This window comes from Bipolaris sorokiniana (genome assembly GCF_000338995.1).
Source record: "Bipolaris sorokiniana ND90Pr unplaced genomic scaffold COCSAscaffold_13, whole genome shotgun sequence".
Taxonomy (NCBI): domain Eukaryota; kingdom Fungi; phylum Ascomycota; class Dothideomycetes; order Pleosporales; family Pleosporaceae; genus Bipolaris; species Bipolaris sorokiniana.
The window spans coordinates 1,276,050-1,290,125 of record NW_006911907.1 but is presented as its reverse complement, the minus strand read 5'-3'; the positions used below and the strand labels follow the sequence as shown (position 1 = coordinate 1,290,125).

Below are 14,076 nucleotides of genomic sequence, written 5' to 3'. Positions count from 1 at the left end.
GGATCAAAGCCGCCCTAAAGCAGGGTACAAGAATATCACACTTTCGCTCAAATTTGGTAACTTTACTTAGCTCAGTAGCTTGTCTTGAGCGACTACGACAAAATCACCTCTCGTTAAACTAGTAAGTCTACATACTACATATTTACATGTTGACATCTACTCATCTCGGTCACGTGAACCTTCAAAAACATTCAATATATACAAATTTGGTGTGCTTCTAGGGGGCGACATATCCGATTCGTCTAAACTTGGGGTGCAAGACCGAGTTTTGGAATGCTGTCCTCGATGTTGTGAACGACATAAAAGTTCTTCATCCAAATGGAGCCGAAGAGAGAATTACGCAAGGTCCTCTTTCCAACGATGACTCCCGCACACCTCTTCCGCAATGGGTCAGACACGCCGAAGTTGAGGTATTGACCAGGAACCGAAAATGTCTGGTCCTCGATCTTGAAGGTGAAATCTGGCAGTGTGGCGTTGCATGGGAAGGTGTTACTACCGCCGAGTGTCAACTCGTAGTCTGGAACCTGGCTGTAGTAGTTGGCGACGGCCTGATCCGCTAGGTAGATGAGCGGGGAACCAGAGTCGACAGTGGTATTACCGATGGTGGCCGATTCAAAGGTTTTGTTGCCCGCGCCGTACTCTCCAACCGCTATGGTCCAATGCTTCATGTTGCCGACGACGGGCGTATATGTGATATCGCCAATGTACTTGGATTCGTCGAGATAGCCAAAGTCCCAAGAGCCATTGCCCTCGGGCCTCAAGTTTGCAGCAAAGACTTTCTTCTTCAATGTCGGTGCCACGGTTTCGAAGAAAGGGGTTTGTTGCACAGGCTTTACCTGGTTGAGGATGCCGAAACAAAGACCCATAAGACCATCCGAGTCGATATAGGAGGGGACATAGGTTGCTACCTCGACGGCTTGTTTCTCGGCCACAACTGGGCCAGCCTTGACTATATCCGTGTAAACGATGCCATTGGCCGAGGAGCCGCCTGAGTAGGTGATGCTCCAATTATAGTTGGGCAACAGTTGTGCAGACGACGATGGAAAGTAGTAGGTTTTGTCCGGACCTTGCATTTGTGATGTCTCGTTTCCAAACACCCACAAGTCGGCCGAGCCAGTATCGTAAATCAGATTGAAAGTCTGATTTCCAATAATAGTAGGGGTAAGGTAGGTGACGCCAGGATCGTTGGGCAGTACAGTGACGGATCCTTCCTGCTGACCTGCAATATCGGCTTGTCTCTTCTCGACATTCTCCGTGGTAGGATGCCTTGAGCGAAGTTTTCGAAACTCGGCCTCAAAATCAAATGATCGCGGAGCGGCTGCTAGGGCGTCGACACTGTAGGCAGCGCTACGAGGTTCTGCTACAAGGGCACAGGCAGAAGATGCAAGTATCGCGAGCGCGAGCTTGCCTGTCATACTTTGCGAATGTGACATTGTGTTTGTGTGAATAGTAGAGAGAAAATGGTGGAGAAATGACGATGTCACCCGGCAAATGCTGTATAGCCAAGTAATGCCGAACGAAGTTCAATTTATAGGGGTTTTTATCTGTCTGTCGAACTGACCTCACGTTAGCATATGCAGCAGATGCAATGCCGACAACCTTACATGGTAACAATGGATACCTCTGCTCGGGGCACATTGCAAACACTATCCCCACCGACTAAGTATTCATTGGGTAAGGTAAGAGCGATTTGGAGTCTAGGCGTTCTATGATCCCACCGTTGCTTTCGTGTAAGCTACATGGCATGATGTCAACAAGGTGGTATTGAGAAGCAAGGACATTGAGTTCACAGGGGAGATTGACCGAAATAGCAAAAGCGATGTATGTATTTCCCATCCCGGTAGTCTATAAAAAGTAAGAATTTGCTTGACATGGGAAATTGTCTGCCGATCAAGACTGTGTAGTGGTGTGAGAGTTGACTAGGGAAAAAGATGCCGCCAATCAAGTTGAACTGGCCGGTGGAAATGGCGGACGAGTTGGCTGGGGATAATCCGGCTAGCGGGTTGCGATAACAACGTGGATGGGCCTCTGATAGGAAGGAGCTCGTGTTTACATAATGCAGCGTCCACTTTGGCACCCATGAAACACGCTCCTCCACAATCCTATATATTGTTCTGGAAAAACCGGGAAACCCGCAAACATACAAACTGTCAAGATACTCACACAACTGCAAAGACAAGGTGCAATGGTCTGTGCCAAATACAGGACGCCAAACTCAAAGTCATCGTACTCGTATTGCTACATTCGCGGCACGGTCCGACTCAGTACATAGCCAACATAAGCCTTGGCCACCTTCTTGGCAGTGCATATGCTCTGGAGATCACAGTCCACAACCCACATTCAGGAGTGCCTTGGTTCGGTCAGCCAAGAGAGAGGCATCTATGTACTCACATAAAGAGCTGCCATGACTCCGTATTCCCTTTCCTTGATCGCATCTGCACAATCTTGCTCTCTCACAGTCAACAATCATGCCTGATTCCAAGATAGTCTCGCGCACGCTTCTCGCCGCCCTTGCACTCCCTGCTGTCTCTGCCGAGCTTCCCCCAGGCGCCATCGCTGTGCCCATAGTCCGAGACGCGGGTCTCGCGGCATACTACGCAGAATTCCAGGTCGGAACGCCCCCGCAGAAGGAATCGCTCAAAGTCGATACTGGCAGCCCACGATTTTCCTTTCTTGACTCGCGCAACCAAGAATGTGTCCTAGATCCAACCGCATGCAGTACTTATGGCACTTTTGACAACTTGACCTCGTCGTGAGTGACCATCTTTGGCTTTTTTCTTTTTTGCAAGCGCTAATTGTACATCTTCCAGAACTTGTCATTATGCAGGGCCTGGGTTCTTCGATGCTTTGTATGCATCTGGAAATGGCGATTTCCTCAATGACACCTTGGTCCTGGGCGGTGTCACCATGCCCAACATGTATTTCGGGTACACGTCAAATTATCCGTCCCTCGGACGAGTTCCAAAACCAATTGGGACTATTCTGGGTATGTCAAGACACCTGTGTTCTTCGTGCACGACTGTAGTCTAACGGTTTGGTTCCGACATCCAGGCTTGTCTCTCGAATGTGGTTCTGCTGGACCTGACTGTATGGGCAAGGGACCATATCTGCTACCACAGTTGAAGAACGCCTCACTGATTGACATCATGGCAACAAGCTTCTACCTTGGTCCGGATGAATTCAACGTCACCAATGCCCAGATGATCATCGGTGGCGCCTATGACAAGGCAAAGGTCGATGGCGACATGATCACGCTGGAGATGGTAGATCCATTCTCCAATACACTCACTGGTGGTCAAACTAACAACGTGAACGTCACTGCACTGGAAGTTGTACTTGACGGCGGCAACCGCACGTCACAAACCTTTGGAGAAAGTGGTGTTGGTGTCCCCGTATTGATCGACACGGGCGTTGCAAGCTGGTACGTGACTGAAACCATCTTCGGCGCTATCTCCCACGCATTTGGCATCACCGGCACACCCCCACGCGGATCCCAGGTGGTTCCTGTCGACTGTATGTACCGGGACTCCAACCATTCCAAGGGCTACATCTCCGTCGTATTTGGTGCTAGTGGCAAGATTGACGTTCCGCTGCACGAAATCGTCACCCTGTTTGCCGATGGCAAATGTGGCCTCTTCATGACGGCTCGGCAAGAGTCCATTGGTATATTCGGAGACCCTTTTATCCGTGCAATCTACACAATCTTCGATCAGGAGAACAAGACCATCACAATGGCCAGAGTAAAGCACACAACCGAGCAGAACATCGTGCCCTTCCCCGAAGGAGGTTTCAAGGTTGGCTCCAAGGTCAGTTCTTAGATACGATATATACTTGTAATCCGGTTATAATGTACATATTAAGGTTGGGACTATGGGGCCCATGCGCTCTTACGCTAGAGGAAGCGTGATAGATGATGGTTTAATGATATTATAATTACATATCTTGATATGTTCCAATGATCCATTTCCAACTGCTAAAGACTGATTTCAAATTCTTCAGACCTTGCTGACATTTAGACGGTGCCAAAGTAGGTTCATAAGAAATGGACAACACAGCAATGCTAAGGAAATCGTTACGACGAATGCAAGTCAAACCACTGGGCTGTGTGGGAAGATCGGTGGGAACTTTCTTGATATATAGACTGACACTATGTCAGCGCTACGGGACGGGGTGTCCAGACTGAGAGAGATCCGAGATCCGAGATCCGAGATCCCGCAATAGAGCTAGATGGGGGTGCGTTATAAGCCTACCTATAACTCTTGAATGGAAGAAGGTGCTTAGATCTACACTTTACCTGCCAAGGCCATTTCGTCTGATTGTACTAGTTCTATATAGCAGGGATATGTACATGTCGTGTGAGAATCGCGCTAAGGTAATACGGAGATCCCTGTCATCTGAGTAGTATAGAGCGGGAGCACAAGTAGCAGTAGAGTTTGGAGCTATGTAGATTCTGTTTCTTTATGCAATAAAACTCTTGGGAGGGGCGTGGATATGAGGCCGGCACTACGAACAGAATGTCGCAATTATATTCATCATGTCGTTATAAGCGGCACTAAATTGATTAACAAGCAACCCCGCGATGATATCATCTTACAGCTCCCCACTCCTCACTCAACCCCTCCATTAACGCCCCGGCCATGGCAACGGTCGATGAGGCGGAGGCGCCACAGCCTAGGAAGATTGTCATTGATCTACCAACTGCAGATGGTACATCCCAAGCTACCGTCACTCTACAAGAAAATGAAGATGCCACCAAACCACCCCTGCTCCTCGACATCACCAAACGAGCTCTCGACTCACCAGATACAAACACACCACTTCCCCAACGCGAAACCCACGTTATCATCTCCGTAGGATCTGGTGCCCGCCAGGCAGAAAGCTTTTTCAACAGCCTAGTCAAACCGGTTCTAACCGCCATCCATGGCGAAGATGGTGTATCCAAGGTCAAAGTCCACACAACGACCTCAGCAACCAGCATCTCAGACTATACAAGCAGCATCTTCTTTCCCGCTGCAAACAGCGGAACCTCTCTCCGCATCCTCCTCCTCTCAGGCGACGGCGGCATAGTCGATCTAGTAAACGGTCTCCTCTCCCCTCCTCACCACACCACCTACACCTCCCCACAAGTTGTCCTCCTCCCCCTCGGCACCGCAAATGCCCTCTACCACTCCATCAACACCGGCAGTGAGTCCTCAACCTGGGGCCTCGCCGCCCTTGCATCCCCGCACTCCGCGCCCCTCCCCGTCTTCACAGCAATCTTCTCCCCAGGCGCCCGCCTCCTCGTCGACGAAGCCCGCTCCGAAGAAGCACTTCCAAAAAATGAAAAGGGAGAGGGCATCCTCCACGGCGCAGTCGTAGCAAGCTGGGGCATGCACGCCTCGCTCGTCGCAGACAGCGACACCGCGCACTACCGCCAATACGGCGTCGAGCGCTTCCGAATGGCCGCGAAGGAAGCTTTGTATCCTGCTGACGGCGGTCCGCCGCACGCCTACAAGGCACACCTCTACCTGCTTTGGCTACAGAATGGGGAGGAATGGACCCCGCTAGAGACAACGGAGCACATGTACGTCTTGGCGACCCTAGTCTCGCATCTCGAACGCCCGTTTTGCATCTCCCCTGCCTCGGCGCCACTAGATGGGAGCGTGAGGCTTGTGCATTTCGGCCCGAAGAGTGCAGATGAGGCCATGCGGATTATGGGGTTGGCGTATCAAGGGGGCAAGCACGTCCACGAGGCGGGGGTGAGGTATGAAAGTATTGATGGGTTGCGGATTCGGTTCGAGGGGCTGGAGGAGGATGCGAGGTGGAGGCGCATATGTGTGGATGGAAAGATTGTGAGGGTTGAGAAGGAGGGATGGGTGGAGGTGAGAAAGGATGATAAACGTGCGTTGGATGTTGTTGTCGTTGCGTGAAGCGGGTTACATTGCGAATGGTTTTTGTCAAGAGATCTTTTTTTTCATTACAAGAAAATTCCATTATGTTTGCTGCAAAGCTCGAAGGCGGGGATATCTAAAATAAAAAAAAACCCGCAATTTGTATGTTCATAAAACCGGTCGTGAAGCGCGTCTTCGTGTATTCATTCCAACGCCCTGCCCCCCAAACACCCAAAACTAACCCATTTCTCCTTTGCCGATGGTACTTTTTCCCACCCATCTATCCGAAAACCCCGAGAACGGCAAAAACATCAATAACCGGGATATGGTGGACCCTGTGCGTATTGATGCTGCGTCCTTGCAAAATCCTGAGGGTTATATGCATAGTGGGACTGCTGCCCCTTCTGGATGCTATTTCTCTTTTGCCTTGACTCGTGCTCTTCCCTTGTCTCTTCCATAGTCGGTAGCTCCGACGCAAATGCTTTCCCCTCGAGTCCGGGGGACCGCATGCCGTCTGATGTAGCATATGAGCTTGGTCGCGATGATACTGTGCTGTGTGACGTTGTCGACCAGCGGGCGTCTTGGAATTTAGGAGAGGGTTGCGAGGGTTCAGAAGCGTAGGAGGCATGTTTGTCATTGATTGGTGTTTGGGATATAGGAGGGTTGGGATAGTAGAAATCGCCTGGCAGTTCCATGACTACATTGTTCTGGCCAAGCAGTTCCTTTGGGGGGATGGGAGGAGGGTGTTGGTTGTCGGACTGCGAGTAGCTTAGGCTTTGCCGGTGGGGGAAATTTGGCGACTGGTGGGGCGACAGAGGTGCCGAGTATACTTGTGATGGTGATGGACGTGGTGACCTGTGATCGTGGGTTGAACGATCCGCTGGGTTGACGGTCTTTAGTCGGCCATTCTCCATCAGGGCGTGTAGCGCACCCGAGTCGAGTAACTCTGCCTTCTTCACCAACCGATCTACCATGATTTTTGCCGCGGCCTGCATCTCCTTCTTTACAAAACTGATCATGGCGACATTGCACTTGATCTCGACATCTTCCCTAATGTACAACCCCTCGGGTGGAGCACTTGAGCCTAGTTCCTTTGGCTCGGGTGGTTCGCCGGGTTGATTTCCGCAAATCTGCCATTTGTTGCGTAGGTCCACGTTTGCAGGCGCATAGGTGTGTGTTTGGAGGCCAAAGGGAAGGTCATGGAAAACGCCGCGGAACTTGATTGCGCCACTGCCCATTTTACCAATGCCGGGTATGTACTGGATGCGCTGCGAGATCTCGTACCAGGTCGAGTAGAACTCGTCAGCGGGCGCATCACGCGGTGCTTTGATGGGCTCATGGCCAGTGACGAGCGGGTTCAGCTCGATGATCTCGCCATGGTTATGGAGGAAGTCGATGGCGAGCTGACGCGGTATGAAGGAGGGAATGGGCGTAATGTGCACATACGACGTCTTCTTGCGCATCATATTCATTGTCGGGTATCAACGTCTGACACTCTGAAAAGTGTGTGTGTGAGTGTGTGTGAGTGAGGGGGTGTGGTATGCAAAAGAGCCGGCTGATGCGACTCGAGCGAGGAGGATGGGCGCCTGGCGAGGGGGCCAGATGGTGGATAATAAGCTTCTTGCTGACGGACGGTATGCTTGTTTGTGGAAGTAGGCGACGGTCTGCTAGCGGCGTAGTAGTAATCTCACACAGCCCAAGATCTGCGAGGCGAAACACGTCATGCACGTGATCGGCGTGATGTCAGTCAGGGCTTGTGTGCGCTGTACTCTGGTCTTGTCCTGTCGCACCCCAGATAGCAGACGGTCGCTTTGTATGCCACACTGACTTGCTCGAAACACGGTGAACCCAAGCCAGCGCTGACAAGGCCATGTGCTCGTAGGGCGGCTGGTCCCCGCAGTGGACCAATCTAATTTTGGGCCGGCGTCCTTCAGCTTACTGTAGTATGCAAGTGGGGGCCAAGTGCTGAAATCAATCAGCACCATGGTCCACGTAGCACCCGTTTGCATCCGTTGAGAGAATCCAACGTGGCCCAGGCAGTGCTGGAGACGAAAAACTCAGTCATGGAACGTTGCTTGCATTGGGCGGCTTTTCTTTTGGTTGCGGGACAGATGACATCCGGATCATGGCACTGCCCTTGCCAAGCGAGTACGCGTGCCAGGGACCCGACAAGGTTTGGTGGGGCTCCCATCTGCGAACCGCATCGTCGCCTTCTCGTCCATGGCCATTGGCTGGGAGGTCAGGTACTCGGCCTTTCTCCAGACCCTCGTATGAAAATCATCCAGGTGAAGGTATATTTTGCCAGTACACAACTTTGACTATGGAAGTTCGCCAACTGTTTCGCGGCAGGGTCCTGAGACAACAACTCCTAGTAGAGGCTGAGAAGTTGCAGGCTCCCAGGCTCCCGGGCTCCAACGCTGCCAGGCTGTGGCTCGGCAGCCCGAGAGCCAAGAGCGAAAATACTGGTTGGCATTGAGAAAAAGCCGGAAACGTTGCCGAAGGTGGCAATCATGACAGCGGCTCGCTAACTTTGTCGCATCCAGTCCTGGCACCTACTCAGGGACCAAACAGCCTTGCCTGGGTGCGCTTGCTGATTGCCTGAGGCCAAGTGCTGTTGCGAAACTCTCCACACAGTCGGTTTGACCTGTGAAGCTATGCGGCGTCTGGGCAGGAGTAAGGATAGGATTAGTGTAGTCTGGAGGTCCAAATAAGGCATCTTCTGGCACAAAGTTGATCGCAATCGCGAGTTTTATTCTTGCCATTGCGACGCATTCGGTGATGTATCAATGGTCACGTGCTGTTTCGTCTCAACGCTTTGACGGTTTCCTCACACGTGACCGGAAACCATGCATATCCCCACGTGAGTTCTACTCGCTAAACTGTAAGTACCAGCAGCAGCAGCAGCATGACGAAACATTGAGTCTAGAAAAATTTCCGCGAAACAGGCCGAGTTTGCATACAGGCACTCCAAGACTCCAAATGGGTCGTCAAACAGAAAGACTGCCGGGCATGGCTCGGCCCTACTCGTAAAGTCATACACCAGGCGCGTTATATAATCCTGAGAACCCTAGTTCCAAACTCTCGTCGCAGATCCTTCGCTCCTACGATATAATTCAAGCAGACAACTCCCAAGTGAAAAACAACATTCACCTCTCACGGCCTCTACAGACCACATTCTAGAACCACATAGTGTCCACAACTGGTACCTTAGGCCCTCCACGAATGCCTATTATTCTCTCGCACCTGATTTCCGAGCATTGCTACGACAGCTCTTAGCGGCTACAAGACTAAGCAAGGAAGGATGATAGTCATTTTATTTATTCGTTTGTACAGAGACAAGCAATACGCGCAAGACAGAGCCATAAAGATAAAAAGATACACATGCTAAACTAATGCATAGCATAGCTAGCATACATCAATAAACGACCCAAGCGACCAAGTTGCTGCCATGAGGGAAACCCCATCTACCCAAGCACCATTCCAATCATTTTCATATCCTCAATGGCCTTTTTATGCGCCCTCGTGCAAAGTCACAGCGCCATTGCTACGCGGTACTCCAGTCCCCCACGCAATCGTTTCGAATATCCATTACCTTTCCCAACCCAGACTTCTACGCTGCCCCCCCCCCCAACACAACCCCCACTATCCTCTTCTCCTAAAATTTTTTTTCCATCGCTGTACCTCGCTACCTTCCCCATCCTTATCCACCCCTCTCCCAACACCTCCCTAACAACCCAAGCTAGAAAAATCCCTACACACTCACTTCTATATTTTCTTCCTCATCCCATACCTCGTACATCTCTTCTCTACCCTACTCCCTGCTACCACGCCAGAGCATCTATGCGTAACAAAATAAGATATCCGATTGAACCCTCTTTCACCCATCACCCAAAATATCTCTAATAACTACTAAGAAAAACTTCGTGCACAACACAAACCCGTTCCAAGTCTAGAAATCCCCTCGACCACATTCTTAACTGCTGTAGTTTAATTTTCTTGACAGCGTATTACATACCACGCAGGAATTCACCTGTTATGTATGCCATCACGATTCCCCTCTTAAACCTCCCGATAAAAAAAAAGGGGGGAGTGGAGAGGTGGGTATTGAGAGTCTACGGGGGGGAAAAACAAAACGCGATTTCTCTTACCGTTGTTTTGGGGGGGGGGGAAAAGCGGCGCGATGCCATTTTACACATTCAAAGTCCTCCCACCTATAAAAAGGCAAGACATTGGGGGAGAAAAAAATGCGAAGAGTCAGACTACTTCTAGAAATTATTTCTAGTATCTAGACCTGCGAACATCCTTCGTAACGAAGCCATGCACGATAACCCCCAAGTCAGCCATCCTCACTAGCGTCAGCAAGTTCACTCAGCTAGAAACCCCCCCTCCCCCCCAATTTTCTTCTCAAAAATGTTATTGAATTCGATATCAATATCCTCAAATCCTCCCATCTGATTCTCTACCCATCAAGATATGCAACTATATCCCAACCTCACCCTTTTTCCCTCAAGAGAAAAAAATTTATCATCCAAAAACACCAAACCCGCTATGCCAGAAAATCATCAAAAAAAAGCCAATCATATCCCCACCCTGCTACCTACTAAAGTAATCCTGCTGCCTAGCCCCATCCCTACTAGGACTATACGGCGTATACTGCTGCTGCAGTGCCGGTGCTCTAACCGCACCCATAGGCGCAGCACTGTTCACTAAATTCCTCTTGCCTTCATCATCAGGAATCTCGTACGGACTCTCCGTGCTGTCTAATCTGCGCATTCCGAGACCCGGTTCAGGACTCGGGCTGTATTCTCGGAGTGCAGAAGGGGTTTGGTGGTAGCCAGCTGGATACGAGACGCCTGTTTCGTCAGCACCACCAAACGTGCGGTCTGAGTCGCGGGAGTGGGAGCGCCCGCGGTCAGCAGCACCGCCAAAGTGGGAATTCGGGGTGTCGGGACGGTGGGTGCTGGATTCGCCGCCGTAGACGGATCCCTCGCCGCCGTGCTCGTCGCTGAATTCGGGTCGGTTCTTGTAGTTTTCAAAGTCCATGTTGGATTCTGAGACGAATTCAAAGGGAGCGGGGGCTGCGGCGCCGGATGCCATTTTGCCGGGGTTTTCTTTGGACATGCGTTTCATGGTGTAGACGTCGCTGAAGGCGGCTGTGTCGCCAATGTCGCCGTCTAGACGGCCCCGGTAGATTTCAGCAAGTAGGTGTTTTGACTTTTCGTTGACCATGGGGACGGTGAGTTTCTGGTAGAGAGCCGGGTGACTAATTGATTGTTAGTAACGATTGCAAATCTGCAAGCAATAAGAGCAACATACCCAAATCTCACAGCAACACGGTCCCTCTTCCTTGACTCCTTGTCGATTGGCGTGGGCGCTTCAACACCCTTCTTGCTATCACCCTGGGTGTAGTACTTGAGCGAATTGTCAAAGGTGTTTTTGCAGTAAAACTTGAACGCAATTAACCCTATAGGAAGAGGTGCCAAGGCCCCGAGCATGTGCCATTTGAAGTTCGCTCCACGAGCAGTAACCAAAAGTGCGACGATGCAGTTCGAGAGGAAGATGCCGACGAGCATACGGTTAAAGAGAACACGCCAAAATGCACCCCCTGACTCGTTCTTTGTACAGAAAACGTACCTGGATATTGTCAGTTGGCACTCAAACTAAAATGACAACGTCCACTTACATAAGAAGGTACTTCTTCATCCAACTGTCCAGAGAAAAGTAGATTGCAACAATGACCAGCGTTACAGGTTGCAAGGGCGCAAAGCAGAAGGCGACAGTCGAGTAAAATAGAAAGTAGTTGTAATAACTTGCGTAATCAAACGGCGGCGGTGCAGTCCGGTTGATCAGATCCCTAGGAGTGGGATTCAGAAACTTGCGCGAGAAACTGCCCCAAGCCAGGTTCACAGCCTGCGCCAGGTCAATGGCCGCACCCAAGTTACGTTGCACAAGCCACGTGACCCAAAAAGGCGAGACTTCGCAGAGCGTGCGCATTATGGTATCAAAAAAGGCAACGGAGCGTAAAATCTCCATGAAAGGCACGTTTTGCTTGGTTGCGAGGTTGACAATCATGACAATCATGCCAAAGACGGCGCTGAAGAGTGAAAAGACAAAGAGGTTGTTGAATACAAAGAAGGCATATAGTTGTGCCGTGACGTGGCGTTCACGACTTGTTTTGGTTTGGTCTCCGGACTTGATCGAGAGGCGACGAAATATGATGGGCAGAAAATAGTAGAAGAGAGACGTTAGAGCCGGCGCAGCAAGACCTTGTACCACGGCCCAAAAGTCGGCATGTCGGGCCAGCTCGGTCTGGAAAGTTGGCCATACGAAACCCAAGTTGGAAAGCTTTGACAGGAAGACGGCAATGAGGGCATTGGGAATAAAGTAGAGCAGTGTCAGGAGCGTAATCCAGAAGTTGTTCACAGTCTTCCTCCACCGCCTCGTTTTTGGATCCAGAGTCAGATTCTTCCAGATAATATCCTTTGGTTTGGGTGCAAGGCGGACAGTGGTTCCTTTGACATGCTTACTGCGGGCATTGAATGCTACAGTATGAGCCGAAGTGATGTTCTCGTAGCTGGCGAAACCATATGGAAGAGCGTCGCGCTTATCAATTGACTCTCGGACTTCCTTGATCTGAGCCTCGAGCCGTTGGATGCGAGCTGTTAAGTAGTCGATAGCGTCCACCTTTTGTTTTCCACCAATAAACTCTGGATCTTTCTTATGCGGAGTGCACATGGGGCGCTCGGCCGGCAGCTGAGCTGGGTTCTTCAAATACTTCGCCAGGACATTCTCAAGTTCCACAACCGCCTCTTCATGCTCCTCGATTAGATCGGGAACATCCTTCACGTTTCGTCCAATGGATACGCGGGGTACGTCGGGGGTAGTCTTCAGCGTATCCACAATCTCAATGATACCTTGGTCGCTGCGAAAGCTACGGCTAATGTCGGTGATCATCAAGGTCCGGGCATGGAGACTGTTTTGGTAGTCTGAACTTTCGAGATATTGGCGTCGTAGACGGTGCACTGCACGATATGTCCACCAGAGAAACGCACACACTGTGATATCTAGAATATAGGCAAAAACGACAAAAGCCCAAAAGACTTGACCAGCCAAGTCTCTTGGCGTCATGAGAAAAATGATCCTGGAGCTAATATCACCTTCAACCTTTTTTTGAGTTGGCACCGAACTGGCAACATTGACGGGGACGATGATTGCGCAGCCCAGGATGGCGAGTACAACAAACATGTTCCTACACATGCGGGCAAAGCGCAGAAACAGCGTCGCATCTAGACCAATCTTGTCGACATATTCGGGCTCATTTGTTTTGAAGACTGGCTTGTACCAGGCAAAAAGGCTCTTATCCAGAGGTGGCGGTCGGTGCTTTTCGTCTGTGTGACGGAGGCGGGGGGCGTAAACGATGGTATTAAATGGTCGTAGAATTAAAAAGGCGATGAAAAGGGCGGCGGTTATGCCAAAGGAGGTGCCGATAGCGACGAGAACCGAGTCTTGTGATACCTGGAATTGTCAGGGGGGATCTCTGGCGGGGAAGAGGGAGCATGCGACATACTTGAGCACCGAGTGGGTTATTCTGCATCAATTGCTCAAACTTCTCTTCCACGCTCAGGTCCCGCCAGAGCAGCGTACCACGGGAAATGGAAGCCATAGCGAATGTGGGAGTTTTTGTGACGGTGTATAGCGAGAGGTATTTAGTCGGACATGTGCAGGCGCACTGTATACTGGAAAGATAAGGAGGGGAGATTGTCAGATGGGAGGTTGCTCAGCGCATGTCTCTGGCAGATGGTCACCTCGTAGAAGCAGACGATTAGCAAACTACAAAAGTGTTTTCTAAACGCAGGATATCCTGCGATTGGAATATTCAGATTACGCAAGGAGCAGTATAAACGATAGCAAAGATAAAAAGAGAGTGAAGACAGGCGTGTAGTTGCAGAGTCGCAAGGTGGTACAGCGAAATGTTGCGATCGGCGGCGAGGTGCCTGTTGGCCCCAGGATGACGATTAGCCCCCCCTTCGCGGGCGGATCCCTGTCACATGTCCAGGCACGCCCGCCCATTCGTTGGCTCAGCGCCGCCGTTTGACGCCGACGAGGAAAAGGGAAAAGGGTACGCGGCAGGCCAAGGCAAGGCTTGCGGCTGTCTTTATTTTTGGGTTCCAGGCCCTGGTCCTTCGCTTGGATGTCATTGGAAGCG

At 50.8% G+C, this 14,076-nt stretch overlaps 5 protein-coding genes across 5 annotated transcripts; 2 read left to right on the top strand and 3 right to left on the bottom strand.

The window, feature by feature from the left end:
- Positions 1 to 173: 173 nt before the first annotated feature.
- COCSADRAFT_149908 (uncharacterized protein) lies at positions 174 to 1,425 on the bottom strand. The gene has a single exon (XM_007705338.1). The coding sequence runs from the start codon at positions 1,413 to 1,415 to the stop codon at positions 243 to 245; it is 1,173 nt and encodes a 390-aa protein (XP_007703528.1). The 5' UTR covers positions 1,416 to 1,425; the 3' UTR covers positions 174 to 242.
- A 1,029-nt stretch (positions 1,426 to 2,454) lies between these two features.
- On the top strand, positions 2,455 to 3,920 carry COCSADRAFT_192990 (uncharacterized protein). The gene is made up of 3 exons (XM_007705337.1): positions 2,455 to 2,752; positions 2,811 to 2,986; positions 3,052 to 3,920. Exons 1-3 carry the CDS (start codon positions 2,469 to 2,471, stop codon positions 3,816 to 3,818), a joined length of 1,227 nt encoding a protein of 408 aa, XP_007703527.1. The 5' UTR covers positions 2,455 to 2,468; the 3' UTR covers positions 3,819 to 3,920.
- Positions 3,921 to 4,530: 610 nt separating this feature from the next.
- COCSADRAFT_240569 (uncharacterized protein) lies at positions 4,531 to 6,045 on the top strand. The gene has a single exon (XM_007705336.1). It carries the CDS (start codon positions 4,638 to 4,640, stop codon positions 5,907 to 5,909), a length of 1,272 nt encoding a protein of 423 aa, XP_007703526.1. The 5' UTR covers positions 4,531 to 4,637; the 3' UTR covers positions 5,910 to 6,045.
- COCSADRAFT_240570 (uncharacterized protein) lies at positions 6,046 to 7,570 on the bottom strand. The gene has a single exon (XM_007705335.1). The coding sequence runs from the start codon at positions 7,340 to 7,342 to the stop codon at positions 6,182 to 6,184; it is 1,161 nt and encodes a 386-aa protein (XP_007703525.1). The 5' UTR covers positions 7,343 to 7,570; the 3' UTR covers positions 6,046 to 6,181.
- Positions 7,571 to 10,107: 2,537 nt separating this feature from the next.
- On the bottom strand, positions 10,108 to 13,879 carry COCSADRAFT_149894 (uncharacterized protein). The gene is made up of 4 exons (XM_007705334.1): positions 13,438 to 13,879; positions 11,554 to 13,385; positions 11,187 to 11,504; positions 10,108 to 11,133 (listed from the first exon to the last, which is right to left on the bottom strand). The coding sequence occupies exons 1-4, from the start codon at positions 13,531 to 13,533 to the stop codon at positions 10,464 to 10,466; spliced, it is 2,916 nt and encodes a 971-aa protein (XP_007703524.1). The 5' UTR covers positions 13,534 to 13,879; the 3' UTR covers positions 10,108 to 10,463.
- Positions 13,880 to 14,076: the final 197 nt, after the last annotated feature.

Coding starts and splice junctions, on each gene's coding strand:
- COCSADRAFT_149908 (XM_007705338.1), bottom strand. CDS start 1,415: ATGACAGGCAAGCTCGCGCTCGCGATACTTGCATCTTCTGCCTGTGCC.
- COCSADRAFT_192990 (XM_007705337.1), top strand. CDS start 2,469: ATGCCTGATTCCAAGATAGTCTCGCGCACGCTTCTCGCCGCCCTTGCA. Junction 2,753..2,810: donor TTTGACAACTTGACCTCGTC/GTGAGTGACCAT, acceptor TACATCTTCCAG/AACTTGTCATTATGCAGGGC. Junction 2,987..3,051: donor ACCAATTGGGACTATTCTGG/GTATGTCAAGAC, acceptor TCCGACATCCAG/GCTTGTCTCTCGAATGTGGT.
- COCSADRAFT_240569 (XM_007705336.1), top strand. CDS start 4,638: ATGGCAACGGTCGATGAGGCGGAGGCGCCACAGCCTAGGAAGATTGTC.
- COCSADRAFT_240570 (XM_007705335.1), bottom strand. CDS start 7,342: ATGAATATGATGCGCAAGAAGACGTCGTATGTGCACATTACGCCCATT.
- COCSADRAFT_149894 (XM_007705334.1), bottom strand. CDS start 13,533: ATGGCTTCCATTTCCCGTGGTACGCTGCTCTGGCGGGACCTGAGCGTG. Junction 13,386..13,437: donor ATAACCCACTCGGTGCTCAA/GTATGTCGCATG, acceptor TGACAATTCCAG/GTATCACAAGACTCGGTTCT. Junction 11,134..11,186: donor CGTGTTGCTGTGAGATTTGG/GTATGTTGCTCT, acceptor ACAATCAATTAG/TCACCCGGCTCTCTACCAGA.